We start from the raw sequence: 27,307 nt of genomic DNA, 5'->3' as shown, positions 1-27,307 counted from the left end.
AAGTTGGAGGGGAGGAAGGGAGGGGAACAGAGGGGAGGAAGCAGTGGGGATGCTGTACCGAGGGATGAAAGATGGAGATCTCAGATGTGAGCAGCAGTGAGCTTACTCAGAGCTTGGGATCATCAGATTCAGCCTTGGTCTCAGCGACCTGATTGGCTACCGCAGCCACCCCAGCTGATAATTAGTGTTACAAGGACTGCGGCTGCTAATCCCTTAACATTCTGCAAGACTGCTCATTGTCACTGTCTGCCATCATTCCACCTTCGGAGTGCTCACTACAAGGTTCTAAGCCCGAGTGCCATCTGTTTTCAACCATTTTCGTGTTCCAGCTCCCTTCTCCGCCCAGGCTGTTACAGGTGCTATCGCCTTTTTCCCATGCGCACACAGCTTCCTCCCAGGCCCGTAACTCGGGGCGAGTTGATAACAGGGCTCTAACTTCACATTTCATCCTACCTTAACATGCATGCCAGCACGGCAGTCAAGCTCTGGGTTTAACTTTGCATTCTAAGACTTATGGCCTGGATTTCCCCATTATAAATTCAGGGAAACAAGTCCCAGAATACCTAATCAAAACCAGGACTGACTAGCACCTCGCGAATGGATAATGTTTGCATGCATGTATGCCTTAACCATGTGCAGAGAGTAAGTGTTAGTCTGGACCTGCAGTTGCGGGCTTGTGACAAAGCACCACACAGGTGCACCTTCGTCATAGCTCTCAACTCACACGCTTTTGGCGGGTGTCACCCGCCTTGTAAAGGGCTGACTCACCCGCCAAGCCTCCTGCACGCCCATTCATTCCAATGGGCGTCTCACCCGCCAAAAACAAAATCGGGTGATTTCACCCGCCTTGGCAACACAAATGGTTGAGAGCTATGCCTTCGTGTGATCCAATGCCAAGAAAGACACCCTCGAGCGATGGCGCTCTGTGTTTCTCCTGCCAAGCCAAACTGCCTTCTAACCAGGTTCCTCTCTCTCTTTCAGATGGCGATTACTTCACGTTCACGAGGCACGAGCCCATCGGCGTCTGCGGACAGATCATCCCGGTGAGTAACCCGCTAGCCTCTTCCGGTTCATTCCCCATGACGCAGCTGGTTCTGGAGGCGCGCGCGCAGCGTGGGGGCACGCAGCTGCGCGCCTTCCGTCACAGGCGCAGAATGTTGACATTTCTGCAACAGCTTCTCGGCGAATGCTTATTTGAGCAGGACAGTGGGGCTTTAGCTCTGCCATTAGGAGTCGATTTCTCAAGTCCTGGAATGTCCACGAATTATGGAGAAAAAAAAGTGAAAATCAAAACAAATCTAAGTGCTAATTCACTACTGGTATTTACGGCTGCCGACGTCTGGTCGACGCAGGAATGATGGCTGCTAAAGAGCTTGTTTTAATGGAGTCACATTGAAAGCTCCCAAACTGCAAACATGTTTTATCTGTGTTCGTTGCCGTGTGAGCGTGCCCTGCGCGGCCCATCACTTCGCACTTCGTTCCATGCCCGTGTGGGATCTGTGGGTTAGTTAGCTCTGTCTGTGCGCCACGCCACTTCACAATTCCACCATCTTGAAGCTTCTATCAGGACGCGTTAGGGTGTGGGCATTTAAATGTGTTTTGTTGATTTGTTTGATGGCGCAAAGAAGGATGTTGATTACGAGATCCCTTGGCTGCTCGTATCGTGCTTTTAATGTGGTTGTGTAACGCACCACATTTCACCAGCTGCTTGAAAGGGCAAGGCAGGGAATGGCGGATAAGACAAGTGATGAGTGACATGGGATGAGGGGTGTGCTAGAACCAATCACAGCATCGCCCAGTGTACAGTACATTCTGGCTAGCATAACATAACAATATACGCAAAATATCACAAGTGCTTAAGTATAAAATTAAAGGGTCTTCATGTACACAGCCTTCCGGGATAGGCCCGTAAATCGATTTCCAAGAGGGAGGGTAGAGGGCCTGTTTGCTACCGAAGCATGCGTGTAGAGGTTTCCGCTTCTGGCTGCTTTGAGGCTGCCCCTGACTACAGATCAGTGAAGATCTTTATTTTATTTTTTTTAAGTGTCTTGCCAGTTTATTTTGTCAGGTGCCTTGACTTAAGAGAAGCTTTTTCAACTAACCTTCTCCCAAATTCAGAGCACAAATGAGAAATGCTTGTATTACTGCACATAACATATTGCCATTTTAGTGCTAGATATGCCTCTCAACCAGGATTTACAGAATGAACACGCGTGCTTACTGGATGCTACCACAAAGTGCTTGCATAGATGGAAGCCATCATGTATCAACAGACTTCTCACTCTCATTCCCTGAATACTCTGAAAAGGCAACTGCACTCTTCTAAAACACTTGGCAATTGCATAGTCTAACAATGAAGCTTTTCACTGCGATAGTCCAGAGCATCTAAATCACTGCTGTTGCATTTCTGGGGCATCAGTCGCCCTACTCCAGGGGAATCTGCTCAACACAATCCCACAGATCCTTGATCTGAAAGGCAGAGAACTCCATCGCCAGCATCATTTGCAACGCACATGGCAGCGGCCCTACAGCAAATGATCCCGTAAAGGACTCCTTTTTTGAGTGTGACTAGATCAGTGAAGATCCCTGTGGACAGAAAGGCTGCAGGAATCTCTTAAATGCATCACAGATCAACCCTGTTTAGTCAGGTTCTGTTTCTCATTTCATAATGCAGTCATTTTTTTTGTAATCGATAAGTTCTGTCAGCATTGCTATAAGTTGGGACTTCTGTTTTTCGGAACTCCAAACGTAACCTCCTCATGGGAATACATACCATTGCTGACCTATAAAACGTAAAGTGTTGCTCTAACCTAGTATCTGTCCAGCTGATGTAAACTTATAATAGTACAGTGAAGCCATTACCACCACTGTACTATGATCCCAATTATGACCTCAGACCGATACCATCCCCATGTAACACTAGAGCTATCGTATCACCATAACATTCAATTATATAATCATTACACGTATTATTACAGCTCTTAGAAGCATGAAGAATCTAGCATGAAGCTCTAAATATAATAATTATTCTTTTGGTTATGCAGGTGATATACACTGAGGGGGGGGGGCTTTAATGGCTGGTAATGGTCAAGAGCCCAACGTAGCGGCCTGAATGATGCAAGTTCTTAGCGCTGGCCTTTGCATCATTCCCAGCTGCTAAAGCCCTCCTCCAAGGGGGAAATATAGTTATTAGCACCTGGACATGCAAACCAGGCTGTTCATTGCTTTTTCTGTTGAAAAGGCAATTAAGCTGTAGAAAACACCTACAAACAAAGATAGCAACTGAGAAAATAGAAAAGGACTTGCACTTTACACTGCATATATGATTTTTTTGAGGTGCTGGTAGGTAGTTCTTGGAATAGCTTTCTGGAAGAATGGTGAAGAAAAACATGGCGTATACTGCTCTGAAAGAGAGGGATGTGGGGGACCTTTTCAAGCTTTGAGTGATTACTCCAGCGGCGTTGGTTTGGATGTTTTCAGGTTGTTGGCTCGTTTCCTTGACAGCCGTGGAAGACGTAGGGAGTCATGGTCAGCCGATTGCACTGGCAGCTATGACCTGAGTGTTTTTTCAGAGGGAGTTCTACCTGCAGTTTAGTGATTTTTGTGCAGCTGTGCACGGAGTTGGTGCACATTTCTTATGCCTGGTACACCAATCTAAATCATAAAAGCACATATATGCCCGATGGGCACTGACCCATTTCACCTCATCCATTTCAATGCAAGCCCATCTCACCAGAATTGCACAAAGTTTAGTTAAATGTAAAACGCAATTTTAAAAAAAGTTTAAAAAAAGGCATTTTAAAAATGAAACACACATTTTCAAATAATAAGTCGCAATGGGAAATAAGACATAAAAAAGAGAAAAGCAAGAATGAATTAAAAAAAGACAAACAAAAAAGAAGAGTGAAGTAAAATGGGGGAAAGGTGGGCAGGAGCTAAAATTGGGGTATCCAGTGTTTTCCCCCAGTGTTCAATGAGGGGAATATAACTACAAGAAAAGATTAATGTGAAATGTCTAAAAACCCATTTCATTTAGATGGCTTGAGTAGTTACTCTGACTAGGATGGGTATGTCCAGGCGCGGGGCCTGGAAATGCTGCGCTGGGAGACCGAAGCTACACCTCTTGATGATGCCCAATGAGGCAGAAACATGTCTCGGGATGCCTTGTGGTCTTGTGCAGAGACGATGAAGCCTATTATCATTATTAGGGTATTTATTGAGTCTAGTCCTAGCTTCCGGAAGCAAGTGAGTGCTTTTACAGCCATACGGCGAAGGATACAGTGAGGGAAGCAGAGATAAAAGGGAGCGAGGAGCTAACAATTGAAGAGGCTTGTCAATTAGGCAGCAAGGGACATACAAGCGACCAGCGGAGGAAAGGTGGGGGCTTAGTGTTAGGGAGAAGCCATTCCTTGAAGAGGAAGGGCTTGATCTTTTTCCTGAAATTAAGAAGCAAGGGTGCAGATCTGATGTTGATTGGGCGAAGGTTCCAGAGTCTGGGGGAATAGACAGAGAAGGCCTGTCTTCTGGTTTTTTCCTTCCTGTACCCGTGGAGTTCTAGTCTGTGCAGGTCCTTACTTCACGAGGATCATAGGTCTCCAGAGATGCTGAATTTCTTAAAGAGGTGGCCCGGGGACCTCAGAGCGGCAGCCTTGTAGATGATGCAGCATGATTTGAAGATAATATATGCTTGCATCGGGAGCCAGTTCAGTTCAATAAGAGTTGGGGTAATGTGGTGGAATTTGTGGAGTCCTTTGATGAATCATGTCGCAGCATGCAGGATAATCTCTGGAGTGCCGGGGTAGTCACCACCGGAAGACCTTCTAGAAGGGCATTGGCACCAGCCAGGTAAGAGAGTACCAAGGCTTGGATAGCAGATCTGAAGTTGTTTTATGGGACAAAGGACTTGACTTTCCACCCATCAGGCTGAACTGCTTTGCCCCCCAAGGCTGGTTTCTGTATTGTCCTTGCATGTTTTCCCTTTCAGTAATGGCGGGGCAGGCTCAAAGAAGATGGCTGGATGGTTCCCAGAGCAACGCCAGTGGTTAAGATGTATTCAAAACCTTCCATCTATCACTTTGTATTTTGTGTTGAAATGGCTGCATTGCGTAGGGCTTGCAGCCAGATGGCCTGCATTGAGATGTCTGCATTGAGTTGGGCTTTCGGTGAGATTGATTTCAATTAGTCGGGTTGCAGTGAGATGGCTTGCATTGAGATAGATGCACTGAGTTGGGCTTGCATTGTGGTGCTTCCATAGAAATCCAGAGGCTAACAGATGGGAGCAAAAACCGCACTCGTTTCCAAAGTTTATAAAGAAGTGTGTGGAAAGGAATTGGGTGTTGGGTGATGGACAGACGTTTGTGTATTTTTGCAAGATTGCCAATGTGCTGGAAAGACGTCTACAGAAATGACAGCTGATAGCTTTCTGGCGCTGACACATTCTGGCAAGTGACGGCATGCTGAGAGCTGGATTTCTTTCGCTCTTAGCATAGTGCTCATTATTTTCAAAACCATGCATTCCGCCCTCTCCCCACAGCCTTCCGTCCCATGACTTCAGGCTGTAGATTACACTCACCCATACTGTGCAGTGCAAGCATATTTACGGTATCAATTCCACATTCTAAAACGTAAATATTTTGCTCACAACCTACACTAAACATTCTGCTTTTAAAAACATGTGCTTCACTAAGAGGAAACAGCTGTACAGCACCATTAATAATTTGATTTCCCCAAAGCAAGACACAGAAAAGCCTGTCTCTCTCCTCGTGCACCACCGAGACAACGAAGGCAAGCTTTTTAAAAAAAAAGCAGGGGATGTTATTTTTGAGACTGGGCTGTTGTTAACAGGAAAAGTTGAGTTCTACATGTAGCTTCCAAACTTGATAAACGTGTATCTTTTGCTTTATCACAAAGCTGAAAAAAAACATAGAAACTTGCCAAAACTCCAGTGGAGTGAGTTGAATAACTCATGGATAAAAATGGTTACAGAGGTTTCTCCATACACGTGTTTTCCATTTGAAATATATTCTGACAATCAATAGAATTACTCCTATACCCATCCTGAATTCATCGTCAATAGGTGCCGGGGAAAAAATACTGACAAAAACACCCTTCTTCAGGACACACGGGGCTCCCAGCGGGTACCTACATTGGCGATGGGAACAACCTCCAATCCGAGAATATTTGGGGAAAGTGTTTGATTTCTACTGAAGGTGCATTTTTTGGGAAAATATCGCCCCCTGGCCTCCATTTCCCAGGTGGCTTTATCACTGGACACCACAGCATCATGCTTCACAGGGAGCATGCAGATAACTTGTGACATTTGGTGGTTCCTTGGGTGATGCTCTGACAGCTTGGAGTTGGCAGCAGCAGTATGACTAACCCTCTCTTCCTCTGCCACAAAGATTTCTTTGTGGAGGAAAGGCCTTTGCCTCTCCTGAGGCTTCGGAAGTAAGTGGAAAGGTGCTACCACCAGACCGGACTGGGTGTTGGCAGTAGCTCTGCTACAACCGCCCGCCATCACCCTGTACCATTCAAGAAATCAAGCTGCGGCTTCCACCATTCAGTTTAGCAAAACATGTGGCAGCTGGGGAGATGGGGGCGGAGCTACTGTCCCACCTCCAAATCAGGAAACCCAGGTGGTGGTGTTGGAATAATGGAGGCGTCTCCTTCCACCCGCCTCTAAATCAAGGCAAATACTCCAAAGAAGTTACTTTTGATAATCGAAGTAAGCAATAGTTTAATAAGGCTATCTAAAATTTACTGTTTCTAACTTTGCCAGTGACATAAATCACTTTAAAATGCAGGGCACATATAATGCTAAAAGATTTCCATACAACATATTCGTTAGCCTAAGGAAGGTGTGAACCTTTTAATATCACTTAATGCTTCTTTACCTTTATTGAAAACAACAAACTGCACTTTTCGGCTGAAAATTGATATATGGACATGCGCATACTTGTTTAGAGACATATTCCTAAATAGAAAACATTACAGCCAACAATAACTACATTTTAATGCTGGCAGTGGTCTGATACGTATAGGGTAGGTTGTTGATTTTAAATCCCATTGGTGATCAGGTTACATGTGTTCTCCTTGACAGAGGAACCCCTTGAAGTACCAGCACTCAGACGGTTAATACTTACCTGTAGTGTATGTGTCTGGATAACAGAAAGGGTGGGGCAGGCTTTCGGAATGCTCTTCAGAGGAAACCACTCTGTTTGGTCAGTAGATAATAATTGATATTGCAATGGGGTCATGGTTTGGCTTTTCTGGTTGGGTTCATACTCCTCAAGCTCCAACGCAAGCGTGCACCACTCTCATACGTTAACGTTAATGTTAAAGGATATTTGTACCGCGCACTATCACCACCAGAGTGGCCCCCTGGTGGTTTCAGCCAACAAGGTAACGCCCGATAAGTGGTTGCAGAGGAGTCTAGATTGACATTGACGCTGTCCATAGAACTGAAGAGGCGTGTGCACCATAGCGGTTTGGGCGAGGTATTCCCGGAAGTGCACTGAATCCTCCATGCTCTGTGAATGTACATTCTAGTGCACTGGACCGCTCATCAGGCCACCTCAGGACAATACAGCCGGATAAGATCTAAGTCAGGTCGTACTTTCAGGATACCCCTCATTAATATTCATGATATACATTTCCATACAATGATTCTAAAAGTATGCAGTTTTTTTTCTCATGACTATTAATGAGGGATATCCTGAAAACCAGTCAGGATTCTGGCCCTCAACGCCTGGAGTTGGACAACCCTGATCTAAGTGGTCATGACAATAGCAATCCAGTCACATTCAAGGCTCCCAGGCTAAAATGGGTATCCTTTGATTCTTATTTAGTCCTGATCCCAACAGTCTGACCAACCCCCCCCACCCTCCACAATCCCCTCCCGACCCACACCCCTGTTCGATGGGCCCATGCCTGCTTTGCAACCGAGAATCCAAAACATTGTTCTAGGTGTGATCCATGTGCAAATATATTTCAAAGAAATCAATGACTTAGTTTTGGGAGATGGCAATTTGTAATCAGAGGAGAGACAACATAAATGGCAAGAGCATTGTTTTCTTGATGGTGGAAATTTAATTTAAGAAAAGAAAACGTGTTGTAAAAGATGTATGCCATGAAAAAGCCTGAGAACTCTGTGATGTATCTGCATAACCTTTCGAAAACACATTCCGGCTTCAATAGTTTTCTTTCAACTTGGCCTTTTCCCCCTCCTGCAGTGGAACTTCCCCCTGCTGATGTTTGCCTGGAAGATCGCTCCAGCTCTGTGCTGTGGTAACACCGTGGTTATTAAACCGGCCGAACAAACACCGCTCAGCGCGCTCCACATGGGATCGCTCATCAAAGAGGTAGGCGTCGATGTCAGGAGAAATATCTGTCTCTCACTGCTGTGGCTTCACTTCCGGTGCTCGCGTGGTCTAGTGTTAGTTTCATGCTCTACTTTCACAAACCCTTTCCTGCTCATTTTGTGTCCACAGGCTGGGTTTCCGCCGGGAGTCGTCAATATTTTGCCGGGATACGGTCCGACGGCAGGCGCAGCAATGGCCTCTCACTCCGGCATCGATAAAGTAGCCTTTACTGGATCCACTGAAGTAAGTGTCCTGCGACTGACATTACAAAGTGCAATCCTGTTTGCCATGCTGTTGCGTTTTTGCATTTTTAACAAGGATATGTCTGAAAAGGTGACAGGTCACTTAACCGTGCGTCTAAATGCAGTGGCCGTAAATATAGCAGCACTAATTTTGTTTGTATTAGAAACTATATCGGTTGGGTAGAATGCACCACCAGCTGATGGTGGGTTAGGACGAAGAGGGATCAAAGGAGGGATTAAACGGGGTAGGGGATCAATAAAGGACAACAGTGCAGAAAGACTAATGGGGGAAGATTAGAGCAGTGCTGATCAATGACTCCACATTTAGAGGCATGATATTGTGGCATCTAACATCTGAAAGCATACTATCAGGAAGCACCCTACAACTTTAGTGATCCTTCCCACCCCAACTCTACTCCAACGGACCCAGCCGCGCAGTTTCCCAACCGATCATCCGGCCAAACATGTAAAGGGCCCTTGCTCCCCCTGACACACTAACTGTCCTGCACAGCTAAGCCCAAACCAGGGTGGGAACTCTCATCATAGCAACCTCCACGCATGCATTGATCTGTAGCAGCATGCACAATCAAGCTGCATATGTTTGATACAAAAGATGTAGGGACTGTTGTCTTATTACGGTTGGGATATTTGGGAATCTCAATCATTTGTGAAAAGGAGGCAACAATATTATTCTTTTAAGTAGTACTTAAAATTAACCATAATGTCAAAATGGGCACACACTGGTAAATAAGGCACTAATATAAAATGGCAAATACTTCTTATTGAACAATTACACAAAATTATACAACTTCAGTTCATTAGTCGTGGCTAACATAGATGGCTTAATTAATGCCAACCTCTCACTGGCCCCTGTAAATTACCAAAGTTACACAAACAGGCTTTTACCAAAACAATCTTACCTTTCTTGAGCTTGCCACATAAATGTTGGAACACTTGTATGCTCCCAACCCGGGCCGCATAATTACACAAAATTATACAACTTCAATTCATTAGTCGTGGCTAACATAGATGGCTTAATTGATGCCAACCTCTCACTGGCCCCTGTAAATTACCAAAGTTACACAAACAGGATTTTCCCAAAACAATCTTACCTTTCTTGAGCTTGCCACATAAAGGTTGGAACACTTGTATGCTCCCAACCCAGGCCGCATAATTACACAAAATTATACAACTTTAATTCATTAGTAGTAGCTAACATAGATGGGTTAATTGATGCCAAACTCTCACTGGCCCCTGTAAATTACCAGAGTTACACAAACAGGCTTTTCCAAAAACAATCTTACCTTTCTTGACCTTGCCACATAAAAATTGGAACACTTGTATGCTCCCAACCCGGGCCGCCTAGTATCTGGTCACGTGTCTTCATGACGTAGGGAGTGAGGTAACTCACAGAGTTCTAACGAGTGGATGCTATGAACATGCCCACCAGCTCCCCGCTCTTTATTCTGGCTTCCAGTTGCGAATCATTTTATATGGCTATGAATTGTGCACTTGGGAGCGATCCCCCCACTCGTCCAGGAGGCACGCACACGGTATGATCTGATACATAGCCGTCGTCATAACTTCCCCTTTTTACGACACCCCATTTTAGAATCAGGGCGTGTCGGCGGTAGATCGTTCACTGTCCAGATGGCCATCTTGTGTAACATCTTGTCTTCGTAAAACAAGACTGTTGAGCACCACAAGGCTTTCGGAAGACACTCAAGATATCCCTATTCTTATATTGGTAGTTCACAAACATCAGTAGAGGATGTGTGCTTAGGTGGTTTTGAAACAACAAGGAGCCACTGGCGTAAACTGTGCCGTACAACTTCTAACATAACAATAGGTTTTGCCTTTTCTTTCGTTGCCTTTTACAATGGGTGGCCATAATCAGCGCTCCAGTCCTAAAAAGTGGGGGGACTCTGACGCACGCATTGGGAAGTGACGTCACAGGAATTTAACATATCTTAGTTAAATATCTACATTTAATTTAACCTGTTTTTCCCAATTGAAGAAAGTGGACAGGACAAATATGCCTTTGCCAAAAGAACAGATTTTCCTATCACATTGCTAGTTAAGTATAAAAGGTACCCACCTTTTGAGCTAAAGATAAGTAACAAAGCATGCCCTATATAGGAGAATATCAATATGAGAGGTTTTACTGCTCCATGATAAGTGATTTGTGTGGTCTTTGGCTAAGTGTCTCACCTACACAGTCACAGAAAATGGGTTCGCCTTCAGGGTTCGGCATTGCCTATGTCAAGTGGATGCAGCAAATAGTATTTTTTTTAAATTCCTTAAACACACAGAGGGGACAGCGTCTGCCCTCTTAAAAAAAGTGGGTGGACTGTGGCCCTTGTTTTCCAAGCATCTTCCTTATGTCTGCCCACTTACAATGGTCTTATTGGTAGTAATCCAGAAGTTATCTGATGCCAGAAGTGCATAGAACAGGCTATGCCATTACCATTTCAAAGAAAGAGCACCTTTTCGTTCTGTGTTTATTCCATTTACCACCAAAGTCAAATGAATGTTTGTTGAAGAGTAGCATCACTTCACCGGAGAGTTGAATTGAATTATCCGCTCCTCTCCACAAGGCTTCCTTACTTTTAAAGGGGTACTGTCCCAGTTTTGAAGAATACATTTCCAGGAATATATTTAGGCAGAGTTGATAACCTCAGCACAGCAACTATGTTTTTTTTACTGTGCCGAAACATTGCTGGTGGAAAAGCAAAGCCCTATGTTCTGATCAACTGTGATGTTACATGACAGATGTTGGGCCATGTTTATCTGAATAGATAAATATAAAGCATTGGTCCTCTTCCAGCAGAGAGCAGCTTTTTGTTTTGGTTCCGGAACCACCCTCAACATTTCACAGGCACAAAGCCAGGACTGTGATCTGAATCTATTTCATTGTATTATTGGTTTCAAATAGATAGTTCATTCAAAAATATTATTGTTTAAAAGGATTGGGCATAATTCAAAATGTATATAAAGAATATTCAATTTAAATGTTCCTATGTCAAATTTTCAGGAAATTACCCTGAAAGTCAGGATTTTTAATGACTACGAGGCATCCGTTTTGTGAAACTAACAAGCCTCCTGTGATCATGTCAACTCTGCTCTTGCGGCACTAATCAAGCAAAATCCCCCCACTGGGAGCTTTTGCTTATTGCTGCTTGAGAGCAGAGAACGCTGGCAGGCTGCAGCTGGAGGCTTGTCCCTGTGCTCCTGGTGAGTGCTACCTCTATTTATATTTAATCCGGCATGCCGGTACTTTCCGTTGAATCTTCCCGGGCTTCTCCGGAAACATAAAACGAAAGTACCAGCAATTATAAATACTCTGCTGCCTGCCGCAATCGGCATGCAGTGGAGTAATCATAATTGCCTTGACTTTCGTTTTAAGCTTCCCAGGCTTCCCCGGAAACTTAAAATGAAAGTACTGGCAATTATAAACTCTTGGCGAGCCAGCTGCAATTGGCGTGCAGAGGAGTAAGCATAATTGCTGTGACTTTCATTTTAAGCTTCTCCGGAAACTTAAAATAAAAGTACCAGCACTTATAAACACTCCACCGCCCTCTGCAATCGGCGTGCGGCGGAATATTCATATTTGAACAGCATTTGTGAATATTGCAGCGGCTGGCAGAGTATTCATAATTGCTGTGACTTTTGTTTTAAGTTTCCTGTGCTGGAAACTTAAAATGAAAGTCAGGGAAATTATGAATACTCCAGCAATTCTATATTAATGAAGTTCATTAACATAGGATTGCAGCGGCCCACCGAACGCCGCAGTATTAGGCAGCCTGACAGTATTCTCTGCTCTCTGGCAGCAATAAGCAAAAGCTCCCAATAGGGGGCTTTTGCTTGATTAGTGCCACGAGAATAGAGTTTACAGAAAATCAGGAGGCTGCCTAAAATGTACAAAATGAATGCCTCCTAGTGAAAACTTTGAAACCCATTTCCCCAAAATTTTACATAGGAACTTTTAAAAAAACACTTTTATATATATTTTTCGTTATGGCTAATCCTTTTAAACAAGAACATTTTTGTGTGAACTACCCCTTTAATTGACCAAATCCCACCAGATTAGGGAACCAAATTGAGTAACAGTGTAAACCCGAAAAGGACGTGCCATGGTGGAATGCAAGCCTTGCCCGCCTACCACTACTCACCATACGTATGTACTTTAAGCATTTGCAGCAATAGCATCCTCAAAACTTGATTAAGTAGATGTGTTGATAGATGCTTTCTCCAAATAGTCCCTACATCTGATACAATATCACGAGCTAGAGCGGCTCTCATTCACCTTTCCTGGAAAGTATATCAGATTATAGATTTTCTTCCAAACCATGCTCCCCACAACGCATGCTGAAACGAGAGCCTAGTCCATATCCAGGGACCCAGGAGTGAGTATCAGTTTCTAAACCATCAATCATCCCCACACCTCTAATACACCAGAAGGGATCTGAACATGTTGGAATAACAAGCAAATCATAAACCTCCTTGTCCAATTTTGCTAACGTGCATTGAATGGCAGGCTTATCTCCGAAACGTCATGGATCGTTAGTTAGTTGCAAGACAGCGAAAATACAATTATTACCCAACGATAAAAGGGACTGTTCTGCCAATGTTGTATCAAGAATATCTACTGTATTTATATCACAACAGGTAGTTCTAGAAACACTACGAAATCCAACCCACCCTGTAAAGGAATGCAGAGGACAGACAGTTTCAAAGAAGGAAAAGGGATACTGACAGGAAGGTAGTTGGTATGGTTAATAACCACAACAGTTTACAGTTATGTGGCTTCAGCACAAAGGGAGCAATGGGTCTTAATACGTTCATAGGGGAAGGGAAGGACCAGGGGAACAGGACTACAATGTACTTTGTGTTGTAGGTGTTCTCGGTGCCCAACAGGATCGAGTCGGTTTCAGGATTCTGTGACATAGTTCAAGATGGGAATCAGATACGGGAATTCAGGTGGCTAGACGGTTCAGCGATCAAAACTGTATGAACGGCTGCAAGGTAGCCTACACAGCGGCTACACAGGTCTTGTCTCAGTGCTGATCAGCAATTGTGAAGTCCTGGTCGAGACATCTCAGATGTCGTTAAGCGACTGCAGCTTGACAACGGTCAGTGTTGCAGTCGGTTGCAGCTCGAGGGACTAGACTGGCTCAAAAATTTCCTTTAAGGCAGACATCAGTAGATGCCCGTTGAGGCACCTCTCCCAGCTTCTTCAATGGGCTTGTGTCGTCCTTTCAGGCAGATGGCCCAAAGCTGAGGAGGGTGTTGCAGGCAGCTGCCTTGGCCTTGGTTGTAGGTTCAGAGACCTTCGGCACTTCCCATCCAGGAAACTTACTGCAGGGCCTAGCAGGGCATTCTGTGTGCTGGCTTGGAATTGGTTCTAGAGGGGCTGGAGAGTCCTCTTGGTTCTTTATCTCCCTCTGTACCCTGTTAGATGTTTAGGGGAAGGATCTTGCTTCCCTCTTTGTTCTTCTTTGTTACTTTATGTGAAGTTTTCATATGATCTGCCAAAAGAGGGTCTCTCACAACCAGAGTGTTTTTCAACAGGAAAGGTAAAGGGGTGAAAACGTGTGATACCAAGTGCCACCCATCTTCCTGTCTGTTGTTGATCAAAGAGTCTCTTTGGTTAATAGATCTCTCTGTGGTTCCTGATGAAAGCAGAAGGTCTCCCTTGCAGCTGCAGAGAGACCAGACTCGCTGGCTCCTTCAAACCACATTCTCATACCTTATGAATGGGGTCTCCCCTACCGGGGGGCCTACTGTAAACATGCAGTCCCAGACATGACAGCTCACTGTCATTAATACTGAGGGCGGGAGCTGGCTTCAGCTTGACACAGTTACATAAGAAAGGTTGTTGGGTTTCCTGGCTCCTTTGTTAACTTCTGCAGCCAGGCCCCCTGTGGACCTGTTTGAACTGCCCTCTAATTGGTATGTTAATGTCTGCCACCAGCTGCAGGACCGAACAAAAGAGCAGGGCGGATCCATGGAGCCTTTGTTAGTTAATCAGGCTGTCCATTGCAGTGGGACTCTTGGCCCTCCCCCTTCCTGGAGATGACATAGTGTATTCTTGGCTGTCACATTCCAACTAAATATAACAGGGTGGACTTTGCCTGTAGGCTGTGTCCATACAGAGTACACTGGTCTATGTGTTTGTTGTGGTGTGAGCATAGGAAAATGTGTGTGGATTTGCACTGCACATTTTCCTGAGTTTGGTCTACCATCATTCTATTTAATTAAACATTTCAAAAAGCCCAGGTGAGTGCACGGCCATGGTCGAATTCCTCACAGGTGGCATCTTGTTTGGTGAACACTGTTCACCGGCTCTAACATTTGCCACTCTCAAGCAACGTGCCTACGTGGGTGGACTTGGCTTTTGACACTGCTCGCAAGGTCAGTGAGCCATTTGTGCTTTTCCGTTTGATATGCGACTCTCGTATTGTTTCGTGTTCATTTGCCACCTTGGCACACAGTGTTGCAAGTTACCAGTGGAAGCTAGGATTTACAGTCCCCCGTCCGCACATTAAGGATAGTGAGCGCCTCTGACTCACCACAGGATCAATGACACGTGAATGAGGAGCACTGGGTCAGCCATAAACTGTTTTTCAATTGATGCAGTGCTGTTACTCAGGAGATTGCATGATGGCGCCACAGACCATTCTGGGGTGCACCAATTGTTTGAGTAGCTTTTCTTAGGCTATGGGTGCTGTGCACAAAACAAAGGGGGGATTGATGGGACCTTGCACAGACATGCGAGAACCACCCAGTGGTCCCAATAAGGCAGTGCAGTAGGCCACTGCCTCCACCATTGTGCATACATTGCAGCCATATTCATTAGCCATTTTGCCCCTACCAGCAGGGCGCGGTTGGTAGGACCTGAGCCTCATGCCATGCGCTGGGCACAGTGACACTACTTGCAAACTCCACTTCAGCAAATATTCCCAACCTCAATTTGAATGTGATTTTCTTTCGCACACTCAGCAAAAACGTTTCTCACCCGTACAGAACTTCACAGAACCTTCCCCAAAAACTCTTAATGGGCGGTATCTTATTTTTAAAAAGTCTTATGCATCCATAGACATGGACGACTAGAACAAAGTTAAATGTTTGTTGTTGTGTTTTTTTGGGACCAACCGTCTATTTTCCTCTAGATGGAATGTCACAAACCTTTCCAAAAATGTTGAAAGTGGGCTTTCGTGCACATTTCTTCAGGGGCCACACAGTTATAATCCTCCCGAAATCTAATCAGAATATTGTAATCTTCACATGAATGCACAATTTTGGTAATTGAAAATGGGCTTCTCTGGAAGGCATTCATGAATCATAGAGCCCTTTTGCCATGTTTTCACCACATGGGTGTGAGGTAATTGGCGTGATTGGGGGCGCAGGGTGGTTCTTGTCTACCACATACCAGTTACACATCGGCCCACCCACAATGGTCTAATCTGGAGGAGCGTTGAGGCGGGGCCATGCCACTGTCGATAAGATGACATTCTCAGCACTAGACAGGAATGAACACAAGACACATGACAACTCCCCACCATGGGACTTTAAAAACCTAACAAAGCAGATGGTTTCTTTGATCACCGTGATCGGATCTTATCTTCTAGAAAACTTGGCGCAAAAACTGGATGACAACATAACAATTCTAAAGTTTTATTGCTGAGAAAATGAGGGTCAAATGCAAGTAATGTGCAATATGAAGAACCATAAAAATGATGTATTACTTCCTCATAAATTAGATGCAAAATGTTTCTTCCAAAAACTAATGCTAAGATAAATACATCCAGCGAGGACGTTGAAGAGCTGGGGCGTAAGGGATACAACTGGGTTGGGTTTCGAGGCAGACTTTCTTATTGACGTTCTAAGCAGCTCTTGTTTTAATAGGGAAATCAAAGGAAATCCTCTTTATCCTAAACCAGCGCCTACCTCTAAAGTTGATCTAATTGGAAGCGAGAGCCATTACAGAGATGAAAAATCTCCACTTCGGAAACCTAAACAAGCACAGACGGGTCCTTTTTTTTACTACAAACCTAGCGTAAACTGTTCCATATTGTTTATGATGTCCTGTAACACTGAAATCTCGTAAAAAGCAAGTCAACATTATAAGAGGGTTTTAAACAGTGCCCGCTAATAATCGTCGGCATCAGGGAAACTATCTGGGTACGCAGCGAAATCCCGGTCTGCATCGGGAACGGATTATAATTTATACTCAGAGTTGACGTTATGCATGATAAACTCTACTCGTGCAATTATCTCAAATCCACGGCTATTAAATTTCACTGCAGGCGAGTCCTTCGGGCAATGATTGTACGCAGGCTTCCAACGAGCTCTTAGCTCAACTGGTTACTGATAAACTGTATTGGCCCCAAGGTAAAAGAGTTTGCGTTTAATGGCCCAAAATGCACCATGATCTCACATTTTGGTAATTTACTCTGGGTCTCTGTGGGAAAAAACATTAACTTTAAACCTAATCTACTTAGTAGTCGTGAGATTTTCTCTTGTCGAACCATAAGTATGGACCGTGGTAGTCATTCCGTACAGAGCGATAATGCGGCTGAAGCAAATGAGAGTGTAGTTTGATGGGGGTTTGGAAGCCTAGTGAAAGCGATGTAGACAAGGATCTACTGGGACATGGTATGTTCCCCACATTTTTCAATATTCTTCCGAAGTCTTCAATGATTACATTTCCTTTGTAATCGTCCTTCTCCTCCGTGGCTAGACCAACCCTTTTGGCTAGATCTAGTCTGGTTTATTTATTTATAAACATAGACAGTCCTGATATTGTGCCGGATTTTCCTGCATCTCTGATCCAGCAGAAAATGTCAACTCTGATCTGAGAAATCCATTTGCACCCTTCATTTGAATTAGCCAGTTTAGACTGTTTTAAAATATGCCACTGCCCGAGGGCTGTGCGGTCCAGAAGCCAGGATCCAAACTGTGGTCTTTAGGATCAGTGTCAGTCACTCAAGCACTGGAGCGTCTGGTAGGAATCCCTGTGAACTCTCTTGCCAAGACCGTACATAACATTTAAATATAGGTTTTTAGGTTTAAAAGATATGCACCTTTTAGACTGCTTGCAACATTATAAGAAATGCCCCTCCCCTGGGTTATTTTGCAGTACTATGTCATAATTCTGCTTTTTGTAGGTCGCCTAACAAAAAGACAGATTGTTTTCGGACTATTTTACGCGGCTTACGAAAAGTGAAAAAACGTCATTCCATTGCTCCCACCCCTCAATCCCCACTCCCCCACTCCCTCTCTGGCACAATTAAATCAAAAACAGGTGATTTCACCCCCCGAACATATCACTCAGCACACTCAAAAAACATACAACACACACACACACAAACACACACTTACCTGGACTCCCTCCACAGCGCTTCCGGGACCCAGTGTAGCTGTTGGCCCCTGCGCGTACTCGTGTGCGGAAGTGATGTGACAGTTCGATTTAAAGACCGCTCTGTGCGATCCCAGAGTGGTATTTCCAAATCATTTTTTGTTGTTGTCGTTTTAATAAAACGACCTATTGATTTAGGACCTATTTTTCAGGTGTTCATGATTAATCTAAGAGTCAAATGTTTATGTGGGGAGGGGGGGCTTTAAAACCAAAACAACCCAGAACCCTCCCCCACCCCAGTCGCTGGCAGGATCCCAGAATAAAAAAAAATAATTCCAGCACTGGGATTAGACTACAGTTCAGACAGTTTTGCAGCGCTATTCTGTCCAGTGTTGATCAAGCGAACTGCCCCCAGTGGTGGCGATGTGCATTTCATCAACTCTGTTCTGACGGTTCAATGTGGCTTTGCCAGTTACATGTTCAGGCCACTCACTGTGCAGCCTGTGATTAAATGGCTATCTGTATCTGTACTGCCATGTTTTTGTGTTACCTGCTTTCGTGGCACTGCCCTTTTCTCACGCTGTGGGTTCTTGTGGCTCTGCAAGAAGTGTGGTGGATGCGGCACCTGCCTGCTACACCACCAAGCATTAATGCTGTGCTGCATGTTTGTATTGTGGTCTCGGGAAGATGAGAGCTTAAGTGCTTCTCTCTGGAGTTGGAGGGGCACGGCCCCTTTTTGCGGGGGGAATTGTAATCTGTTGAGAGGGCTGCGAGACTTGTCTGGACTAAGCACATTCTACGCTTTAGCCTTTATACCTAGCCTCACTCGCCCCCACCTTTTCCCCTTTTCTTTTTTTCAGAACAAAAGGGGTATTTTCGGTTTTAATGGAGTTTTGCCAATTTTCAGACATGTTTTTTCCTCCGCGATCTAGGTGCAGATCCCAAACTTGCCCTTGAAAGGACTTGGTCCAGGCTCAACTATCCTACAAGTAAATACAATTAACGTGCATATGAAGTTAATGCATAACTATTTTAATTAATAGGAACAGACGTTGATCCAGAACTACACTGATAGACCAGCATTATGAAGGGGTGAGAGCACACAGGATTACTGAGTTTTTTGTGTCTCCATTCTGTGTGGCATCTGAGGGTGGTTCACCATGGAGTCTGGTACAGGCTGGTTGGATGGCCATCGGGCTAGAGCACCTGGGAAATATGAGGGATTTGCCGGGTCTGGGTGGGTGGCAGCAGGAGGGTAGGCATGGAGTTCAACATTAAGACTTTCTGGTGCACGCCACATGAATCGTGATCTGCGTTGGTTGTTTGACTGATGCCTGGGATATATTAGTATTTGTTTTTTCTTGGATAATCCCACCGTTTGAGTTCTGTACCTATGAACAAAATTCATAAATACACCCCCACCCCTCAAAAACACATGCCTAAACACTTTAAATGTACTTTCCCTTCCCACACACAGAGAAAACACACGCCTGGATACAGTAGAACCAGTTATGACTAGAAGCAATCAAAAAGGCCCTGTCTGCAATGAATCGGCGGCCGAGACAGCAGGCGACCATTTTGGAATCTTACATCAGTGGCTCTTACTGAGAACTCATACAGAGGTTAATGTTTGACTGCCAATCTGATTGGGAAGTTAGTGTGCGCTGAGCTCAAAGCACTATTACTATTACCTGGGTTCAACGAAGAAATCACAGCATTAGCTACGGGGCCGCAGAAGTCTAATCTACTGAGAGTGGGATCTTTTTTCTTGGAGTTTTCTATTCAGCTATAGTCTGATAACCAAATACCATTAAGTCTTGCCAACTCATGTTTTTATCACAAGTCTTGAGATTGTTCAGTCACACCAAAAATTCTCATAAATTTAAGAGCTGAGACCTATTCTAGTATTTTCTTAAATAAACTTCATCTATCTCCTTTTGTAAATGTGCAGCATGAAAAGACCACCTGGTCCTAGATTGGGTAGCGTTTGCATCAGTGCTAAAATTTGAGTAAATGCGCTTAGCACCTGTTTTTGTGCTTGTGTAGCACAGAGATGATGAAACAGGTTTTGTCCAAATCCATGCTACATTAAGATGTTTGGAAAGTGGGCAACAAGCGGGAGCACTCGGTGCAGCGAGCCATGCTCTTCTGCCTCATTCGCTCCAGTGGACTGCTGCACTAGGACGCAGTGTGTATCGTCTCATACCACCCCCCGCCTCAAAGCCGGGTGGGGCAGGCAGGTCAGGAAGGAAGGATTAGAGTATGGACACTGTTTCCAGATCTTTGGCAATAAGAAACCTTCGTCCAAGTTGATTGTTGACTTTATATGTTCTCCAATTGACTTTGGTACCATCGCAGAGTCTAATTATTTAATTAATGGCAGACAGCTGGACACCGCAAGAAGAAACATTGATATCTTGCCAGCGTTTTTTTTGTTGTTGCAAAAGCAGCTATTAAATAAACGAAATTTACTTTAAATATTGATCATTTCCAATATATCTTTATCCATGATAAGAACATGAAATGTGTTTCACTGAGCAAAGCACACTGTCAAAATCTAGAATAAGCATATGCATTATTTTCTATGGAAGGTTATCATTCCCAGATGGACCGTCTGCTGCACCGCGATGGCACTCTTTCGAAATACCCCTATGAGAAGGGGGAAGAGATCAAATATCGCCAGTGATGGTTCCAGCCTGCATTGCTTAAATTTAAAGAGCTGTTTGGGAACATAAGAATGACTGCAGGTGTTTCTATTTCACAAACATGTCTGTGATAAAAGGCTTGTGTGCTTGACTCAGTAAGTACATAATGAGCACTGGGAATGTCTGACCATATATACTGATTAAGGCAGCCTTCAGATTCGGATTTGAGGCCAAGATGATTGCAGCGTCAGTCACTCCACTTGGTTCCACGGCCCACCTAGAGACAATGCTTCCTTTTCCTGTTCTCAGAGTAAGGATGGCTGTGCACATGCTCCGTTCTCAATGCAGAGACCCCCAATGAGAGCTTGGCTCAGACATGAGGCCAACTTACATTTAGAAATGTCGAATCCCTGCAAGGCTGACTCAGACCTTCATCTTTCTGAGGTTGATACTTTGAGGACCAGTAAATTGGCTGATAATAATAGGTATCATTACAGCACCTAGAAGCAGGGATAATCCTTCCAGAACGGCTATAAAAGACATTATTAATGACAAAGCAATTAACCAAGCCTGAGCATAATCCCAAGTTCAAACCACTTTTTCTCTCCCCATCTGTACGCCCCCTTTTCCACTTCGAAGGTGACCATTTGAGCTGTGTCCCACCTACAGTGGTGACCATTTGAGCTGTGCCCCACCTACAGTTTTGTGAACCTAGATCCCATAAAAGGGGCAAAAATGATTCAACATCAACACACTCAATTTGTTTTGCCTGAGAACAATAATTCCTGCAACTGCCGGTATCAGAAAGTTTAACATTTTAGACTGTGTGTCTGGCTCTGCGGTACGATGATACGGCACGCAACCGGTCTAGTTTTGAGAAACAGTACCTAGAAGGCACTCTTTTATGACTAGCCTGTGTCTTAGCATGAAATGATAGATTGGTGGCTGCAAAAGATGGTCATTCACAAAAATGACATTGTGTGCATGTATGCAGCCATGTGAATACGGAAATGTGCTAGATGCAAATTGTGAGGGCTCTCGTGTGATAAACAAGCAGAGTCCAGTGCTTCCCCCTTGATTCCCAACAGAACTGCCCATATTTTGCTTGGCAAATTGCTTTCTGTATTCAAGCAGCAATGTCGTCATTAGTCAACAAGATACCAGAGCGTACATCAAAGCACGCGACGGGAGAGCCTCCATTGATTCATGCCAAACAAATGCTTGCAGCCAACAGCTGTATTAGCACTGGTTGCAAAGCACCCAGCAGGACACCCCTTTCATTTCTTAAGTGCGATTAATGTCCTGGTGGATGATATAGTCAGCACCGCCAATCTGATGTCTGAGTAGTGGGTTGTGTCGACTTTCTGGTATTTTACAAAACCCGCCATCTTGTTTCCCCCAAAGGTTTCACTGGATCCCATCATTGACTTCCAACCTTTAGAAGAACCTTTTAGCCTTTTCCCCCCATTGGTACTGCAACTTTATAAAAACAAGTCATGCAAGGATGGTTGGCAAAGGTGGCCATTTTCCTTATCCCTCAAGTGGTAACACAACCTCATAAAAAGGGTGCACACAGAGACGAATGGCGATGTGGGTCTTTCCCCCAGCACTCCAGCAAGCTCATGGCAAGATTGTGCTCATGTGGGCTAAGGGTGGGGGGGTGGGCAATGCAGTCCTTTCCTCCCAGTGGTACCTGAAGCTCTTGAAGGTGGTGCAGGCCTGTGATGGTGGCAATGCAGGCCTTTCCTCCCAGTGATTCCACAAACTCATGAAAAAAGGCTGTGGTATGGATGGGTGGCGATGCGTTCAGATATCTAAGATCGAACGAGGCTGCTTGAAAGAAGCTCAGTGATCCTAGCTGTAAACATAATCAAAGATATTGGGGATCATTACGAGTTAGGAGGTAGCCATGCCACTATTAGCAGCATTGCTACCCCCTTACCAGGTAAAGGGTCCGGGTTCCTTAAATGAGGAATTACGGGCCATTCCAAACTTGGAGGGCCCGGTAATTCCTCATTCAAGGAACCCGGACCCGGTACATCCCCATTCCCATTCGAGCCCCCATAGGGCTCAGTGGGAATGGGTAGGATGCTAACAACGGGCCTGTTAATAACGGGCCCGTTGTTAGCACCCTGGTCTGCTCGCGGGACCCGCTAAGGACGCCTGGTAAAAAGGAGGCGGCCTCAGCGGGTCCCGCGAGGAGACCTCGTAAGAGGGCGGTAAGGGGTTGATGGCTCCGGCACCTTTACCGACGCCGTTAAGCCCTTACCGCCCAACTCGTAATGACCCCCACTGATTTGATCATGCAAGCTGATGTGTGGCTAAGTCTCCAAATGGTGGACATGGTTATTTACATAATACGTGGGGGGTTTGGTGGAACATTGGGAAAATTGTCCAGGTGCTACCCCTCCTGTCCCCTGCTGTAAACCAGGGCCCCTGATCCCCTTGTACTTTACACCCATAGCACCCATTTGCCACAGTATTCATGTTGTTTTGCCCAAGTACTGACTGCTCTCCGGCCATAGTTTTGGGGCCGACATAGAAAAGCCCATTTCCAAATGATTTTGGTTTGACTCTGAGCCATTTCTAAGCACTCTCAGAGTTGATAGAGGAAAGAACTGAGGCATTGAGGGTCAAAGGGATTTACCTTTGGATGACGCGGGGTATCCAGGATTGGAGCGCTCATCTACTGGGTGCACACAGGCTAAACCACATCTCCAAGTGTGTGCTAGAATTTCAGAATAATCAGAAATAGAATTACAGAAGATGTGGGCTCATTTGTGAAACCCCACTATTATGTGTGTGCAATGGGTTGTCCCTTCACAGTATCCCTTCACTTATTCTTTTAACACTGTAGATTGTTGGCAGGGCTCAGTACGGGTGTTGGTTTGCTTTGTTGCGTCGTATTGCATCGACGACGAAAAGACGTCGCCTGCGGCTGGGAGTACTTGGGTGGACCGCTTGACACAGGGACAGGAAGTCTTTTTAAGGTAGACCCCCAACTCTAGTCTTGCTGATGCCAGAGGTGGAAGAAAGGCACTAACGTTTGATAACTGCATGAACTAAGTACCGCCACTGTTAGCGGCTTCACAGCTGGTGCACGTCGCTTTGGATCAGTGGTGCTCCACTCTGCCCTCGAGCCGACAAGCCAGTCGAGATTTAAGGATAACCACCGACTATGTAAGCAATTTCTCTTTTAGATCAATTGCATGCATATTCAATGGGCCAAAAAGCACTCACTGGCGGGCTGCACCCGGTGGCAATGGCCCAGTGAAGGCTCGAGCCAGACTCTTGGCTTAATTAGACATACTACAAGCAAATAGTATAACTTGCATGTACAGTAAAATGGGAAAAGGGGGCTTTACCTTGTTTGTCAAGAATGGGGCAATGAAAACCTGGGACACACCAACTAATGAGCATTTTTGTTAGTGAAAGATCAGGCTTTTTCTTGCTATGGTTTAGGAGGGCCTAAAATACATCTGAGCGGACTTGGGGAAAGTAGGGGTATATAGTTGTTTAGGGGGGTGGAGGGAGGGAGGTGAAAGAATTCCCCATATTTTGCAAAAGTTGTGTAGGACGAGATGTCATTGCATGCGCTCACCTCTGCGATGGTGCAACTCTGCCCTCCAGAAGTTCTTATCCCGGCAGCCCTGCATCACTCTACCATTTGCGTGAAATTACATTGGGTAATAGAAACTGCTCTTGGAAGCAGGGGGACCCATCATGAAGCAGGGGTACTATCCAAATAGAGGCCCGAAATGATGAACTCACTCAACTATCCTTCCCGCTTTAATATACCAATATGTCCCCAGTAGGTTTAACATTTAATGTATATTGTATACAATGAGGAGGGAGTAGTGTATGAAACCAGTCGAAATAGAGGAAGTTGTAGTGTGATTGGATTGTTCACCTCTCTCACACAGCATCAAACAAAGCGACTAATTCCAAGGCGGCATATCCCCCCCCCCCCCCCCCCCCCCCAGGGGCGAGCGGGAATCGGTCGCCTAGCTGCTTCAGTTGGCCGTTTACCTCGCTAGATTTTGAGGCCGCCCATACACTGGTGCGAGGGTCCCAACCGTGTTTTCTCTCCCGTTTTATTGTGACAAACAGCTTCCCTTTGAAACAGACCAAATGACTTCTACCCACTGGCCCAGCGGGGGGCCCAGAAGGGCGAAGGCCTTCTCAGCCCATGCGGGCACGCAGGCGGTATCCATCTTGCCGCCCATTCAGAGCGGGCCTGGGAGGGCGGCTTTCCGCTGCCAGCATTCCTGCTGCTTCTCCAGCCGGGCGCCATCATCTGCGGGGGGAGGGGCAGGCTCTTCTAATATGGCCCAGCTTGTCCGCGCCGCCCGCCGCAAAGCCCCCTCCACAGCGCGGGGGGCGACACGCGAAGCATAAACAAAGATATAGCAGGGGAAAGGAGCCCTGCCAACCAAGCGTCCCGGGACTTCATTCTATCCGGAGGAGAAGAGACACCCCCGGCCACTTTGGGTAAAGCCCTTAGTTTGTCAGAAGTGGACTCGTCGAGCCTGCCAGGGTGTGGTCTTTCTCTCGGAACGGGCCAGCTGGTCCGTGTCTTGTGCGGCGAGCTGTCTCCCGTGGCCTTGCGCTGCATGGCACGGATCTATCTGCGCTATCACCAGCGAGGAATGTCGCTGCCTTGCACCTGGACAGGATGCTGCGGAGGAGGACGTGTGGGCACGGGAGGTATAGGCGTTGAAAAGAGGGCAGCAGCGCCACACCATTCTCACCAGGAAGCAAATGCAGCCAGCACATTCACTCGCATTCGTCCCCATTTGTCCGAGTGGCAAAAAAGTGGTGGTAACGGAATGACCACCAATTTTACCGCTCTGCCAGATCCAGGATTTGGATTGGCCTTGAACCGGTGGGTTTGGTAAATGCTGCACCTGACTGCTGATAAATCGAGCTAAATCAGGGCAATGACTGCCTGCAGAATTACCACTGCCAAAATCCCAATGGAGTCCATGAAATGGAGACTGCTCACCACCATTTATAATCCCACACAAGTGGCGGTAACGGTAATTCCATTGGGCGGTAGTTGGCAGGAATTACTGTCAAACTTTTAATGAGGGTCATTGCGCCAGCAAACCACGCAGCACACATAGCACACATTAGCGTGACCAGATTTTCAAAATTGAAAAAAACGGGACAGGCCAAGAACATAAAAGTAGGACTACCTGAACTCCATCTCCCCCCTCCCACCCGTAGTAACCTCTGTAAATAATGTATATTTCCAGCACTGCTACTACATTTAAACTGCGATTCGCCTGTGCCGGAAAGCTTGCTAAAAACAAGGGTGTTTTTACTCTGATTCCTGCTACCGGCATTGCCATATTTTCTTTTCCGATCAGTCCGTAGCACAAACAGTTAATGCATGTGGCTGCTAACTGAAGGACTGTGGGTACAATGGCCATCCCGGCATGTCAGAGAGATGGTTTAAGTGAGTATATAAAATTACCAACATTTTAAAATTAATATTTGTTTTATAAATGTTATGATGAAATGTTGCCGACTGAGCCTGTCAACTCCCCTTTCTACAATAAGGGAATGGGGTTTTTACATTTAAAAAGTCACTCTCATGATGGGGGGGGGACAGAGTGCCCAATTCTTGCACACTTCCAGTAACACCGGGACATCTGGTCACCTTACACACATGAACTAAAGAACACCTAGAAGCTTCCCCATACAGGACCCACATTGTTGCACATTTACACACGTCTCATGACACAGTTCACAAACATGCAGCTTGCACCATAAGTGGCCACACGCCCAATGGGTGTTGGGTAAAGTTATGAAGCCCAACCTTTCTACGGGTGTGTCCTTAGAGAATAAACCACTACCAACAGAACCATATCCTGCTAAGCTATCCATTAAAGGGCTGCTTGCGCATCCGAGAACTTCCACACTCACACATCCCTATAAAGTCTGCAACCTTTGGCTCGCCTGATGTTTTGTACTACAGACCCGATTATCCCTACCCAGCATAGTCAATGGTGAGGGATCATGGGAACAATAGTTCAAAACATCTGGAGAGCCTCAGGTTGCAGACTTGTGTCTTACGATGCCACAGTCCATAAAAAAAACCTCACGTCAAACATTTTGGAGTGAAGCATCTGCTTGGAGGAACGAGCCATTTTCCAATTGGGAACTGCGCCCCACTATCAGGCTTTGTTGGTGTGACAGAATGCCATTTGTGAAGGCGGAATAACCTGAGCTTTTTAAAATATTTATAAATAAAAGGATGCTGGTATACTTGTTTCTGAAAGTGAGGTCTGCTAATCAGATCCCCCATTCCATAATGCACTTTCTCAAAAAAGTTAGTGCAAGTGCAGCATGTAGCTATGTAGCTCCGCTGAATCTGTCTACTGACACCTCTAAGCAGCTTTTAGTTTGGCAGCTTGGCAGTACAAAGCAATGTGTGCATTCCTGCCAACAGACTGATGGAGACCACATCTCCAGCAGCCATGATCTGCCTTTAATCGTGGGTAATCCTGATTCTAAATTAAATTAGGTAATTGTGTCCTTACAGAACCTGGGATTATTAACTAAATATAAGCCCTGCCTGATCATTGATGCTGGTGCAGTGGGCATGAGTTTTCCATTTTTCTTGGAGTGAAGTCTGGTTATTCTGGGATAGTAGGTCAATTATTGTTTCTTACACTCGTTAGCGCAATTGGG

At 45.4% G+C, this 27,307-nt stretch overlaps 1 protein-coding gene across 1 annotated transcript in view; it reads left to right on the top strand.

Annotated features, from left to right (window-relative positions):
* The window catches only part of ALDH1A2 (aldehyde dehydrogenase 1 family member A2), a 150,740-nt gene that overhangs the window by 81,614 nt on the left and 41,819 nt on the right, over nt 1-27,307 (top strand). Inside the window, exons 5-7 of the mRNA XM_069624350.1 lie at nt 982-1,043; nt 8,232-8,360; nt 8,490-8,603. Coding sequence (XP_069480451.1) covers nt 982-1,043; nt 8,232-8,360; nt 8,490-8,603 — 305 coding nt within the window. The remainder of the gene's footprint in view (nt 1-981; nt 1,044-8,231; nt 8,361-8,489; nt 8,604-27,307) is intronic.

This window comes from Ambystoma mexicanum, chromosome 11 (assembly GCF_040938575.1).
Source record: "Ambystoma mexicanum isolate Mex_15411 chromosome 11, UKY_AmexF1_1, whole genome shotgun sequence".
NCBI lineage: Eukaryota > Metazoa > Chordata > Amphibia > Caudata > Ambystomatidae > Ambystoma > Ambystoma mexicanum.
Note: the sequence above shows the minus strand (reverse complement) of the source record. Positions and strands in the feature narration are given on the sequence as shown.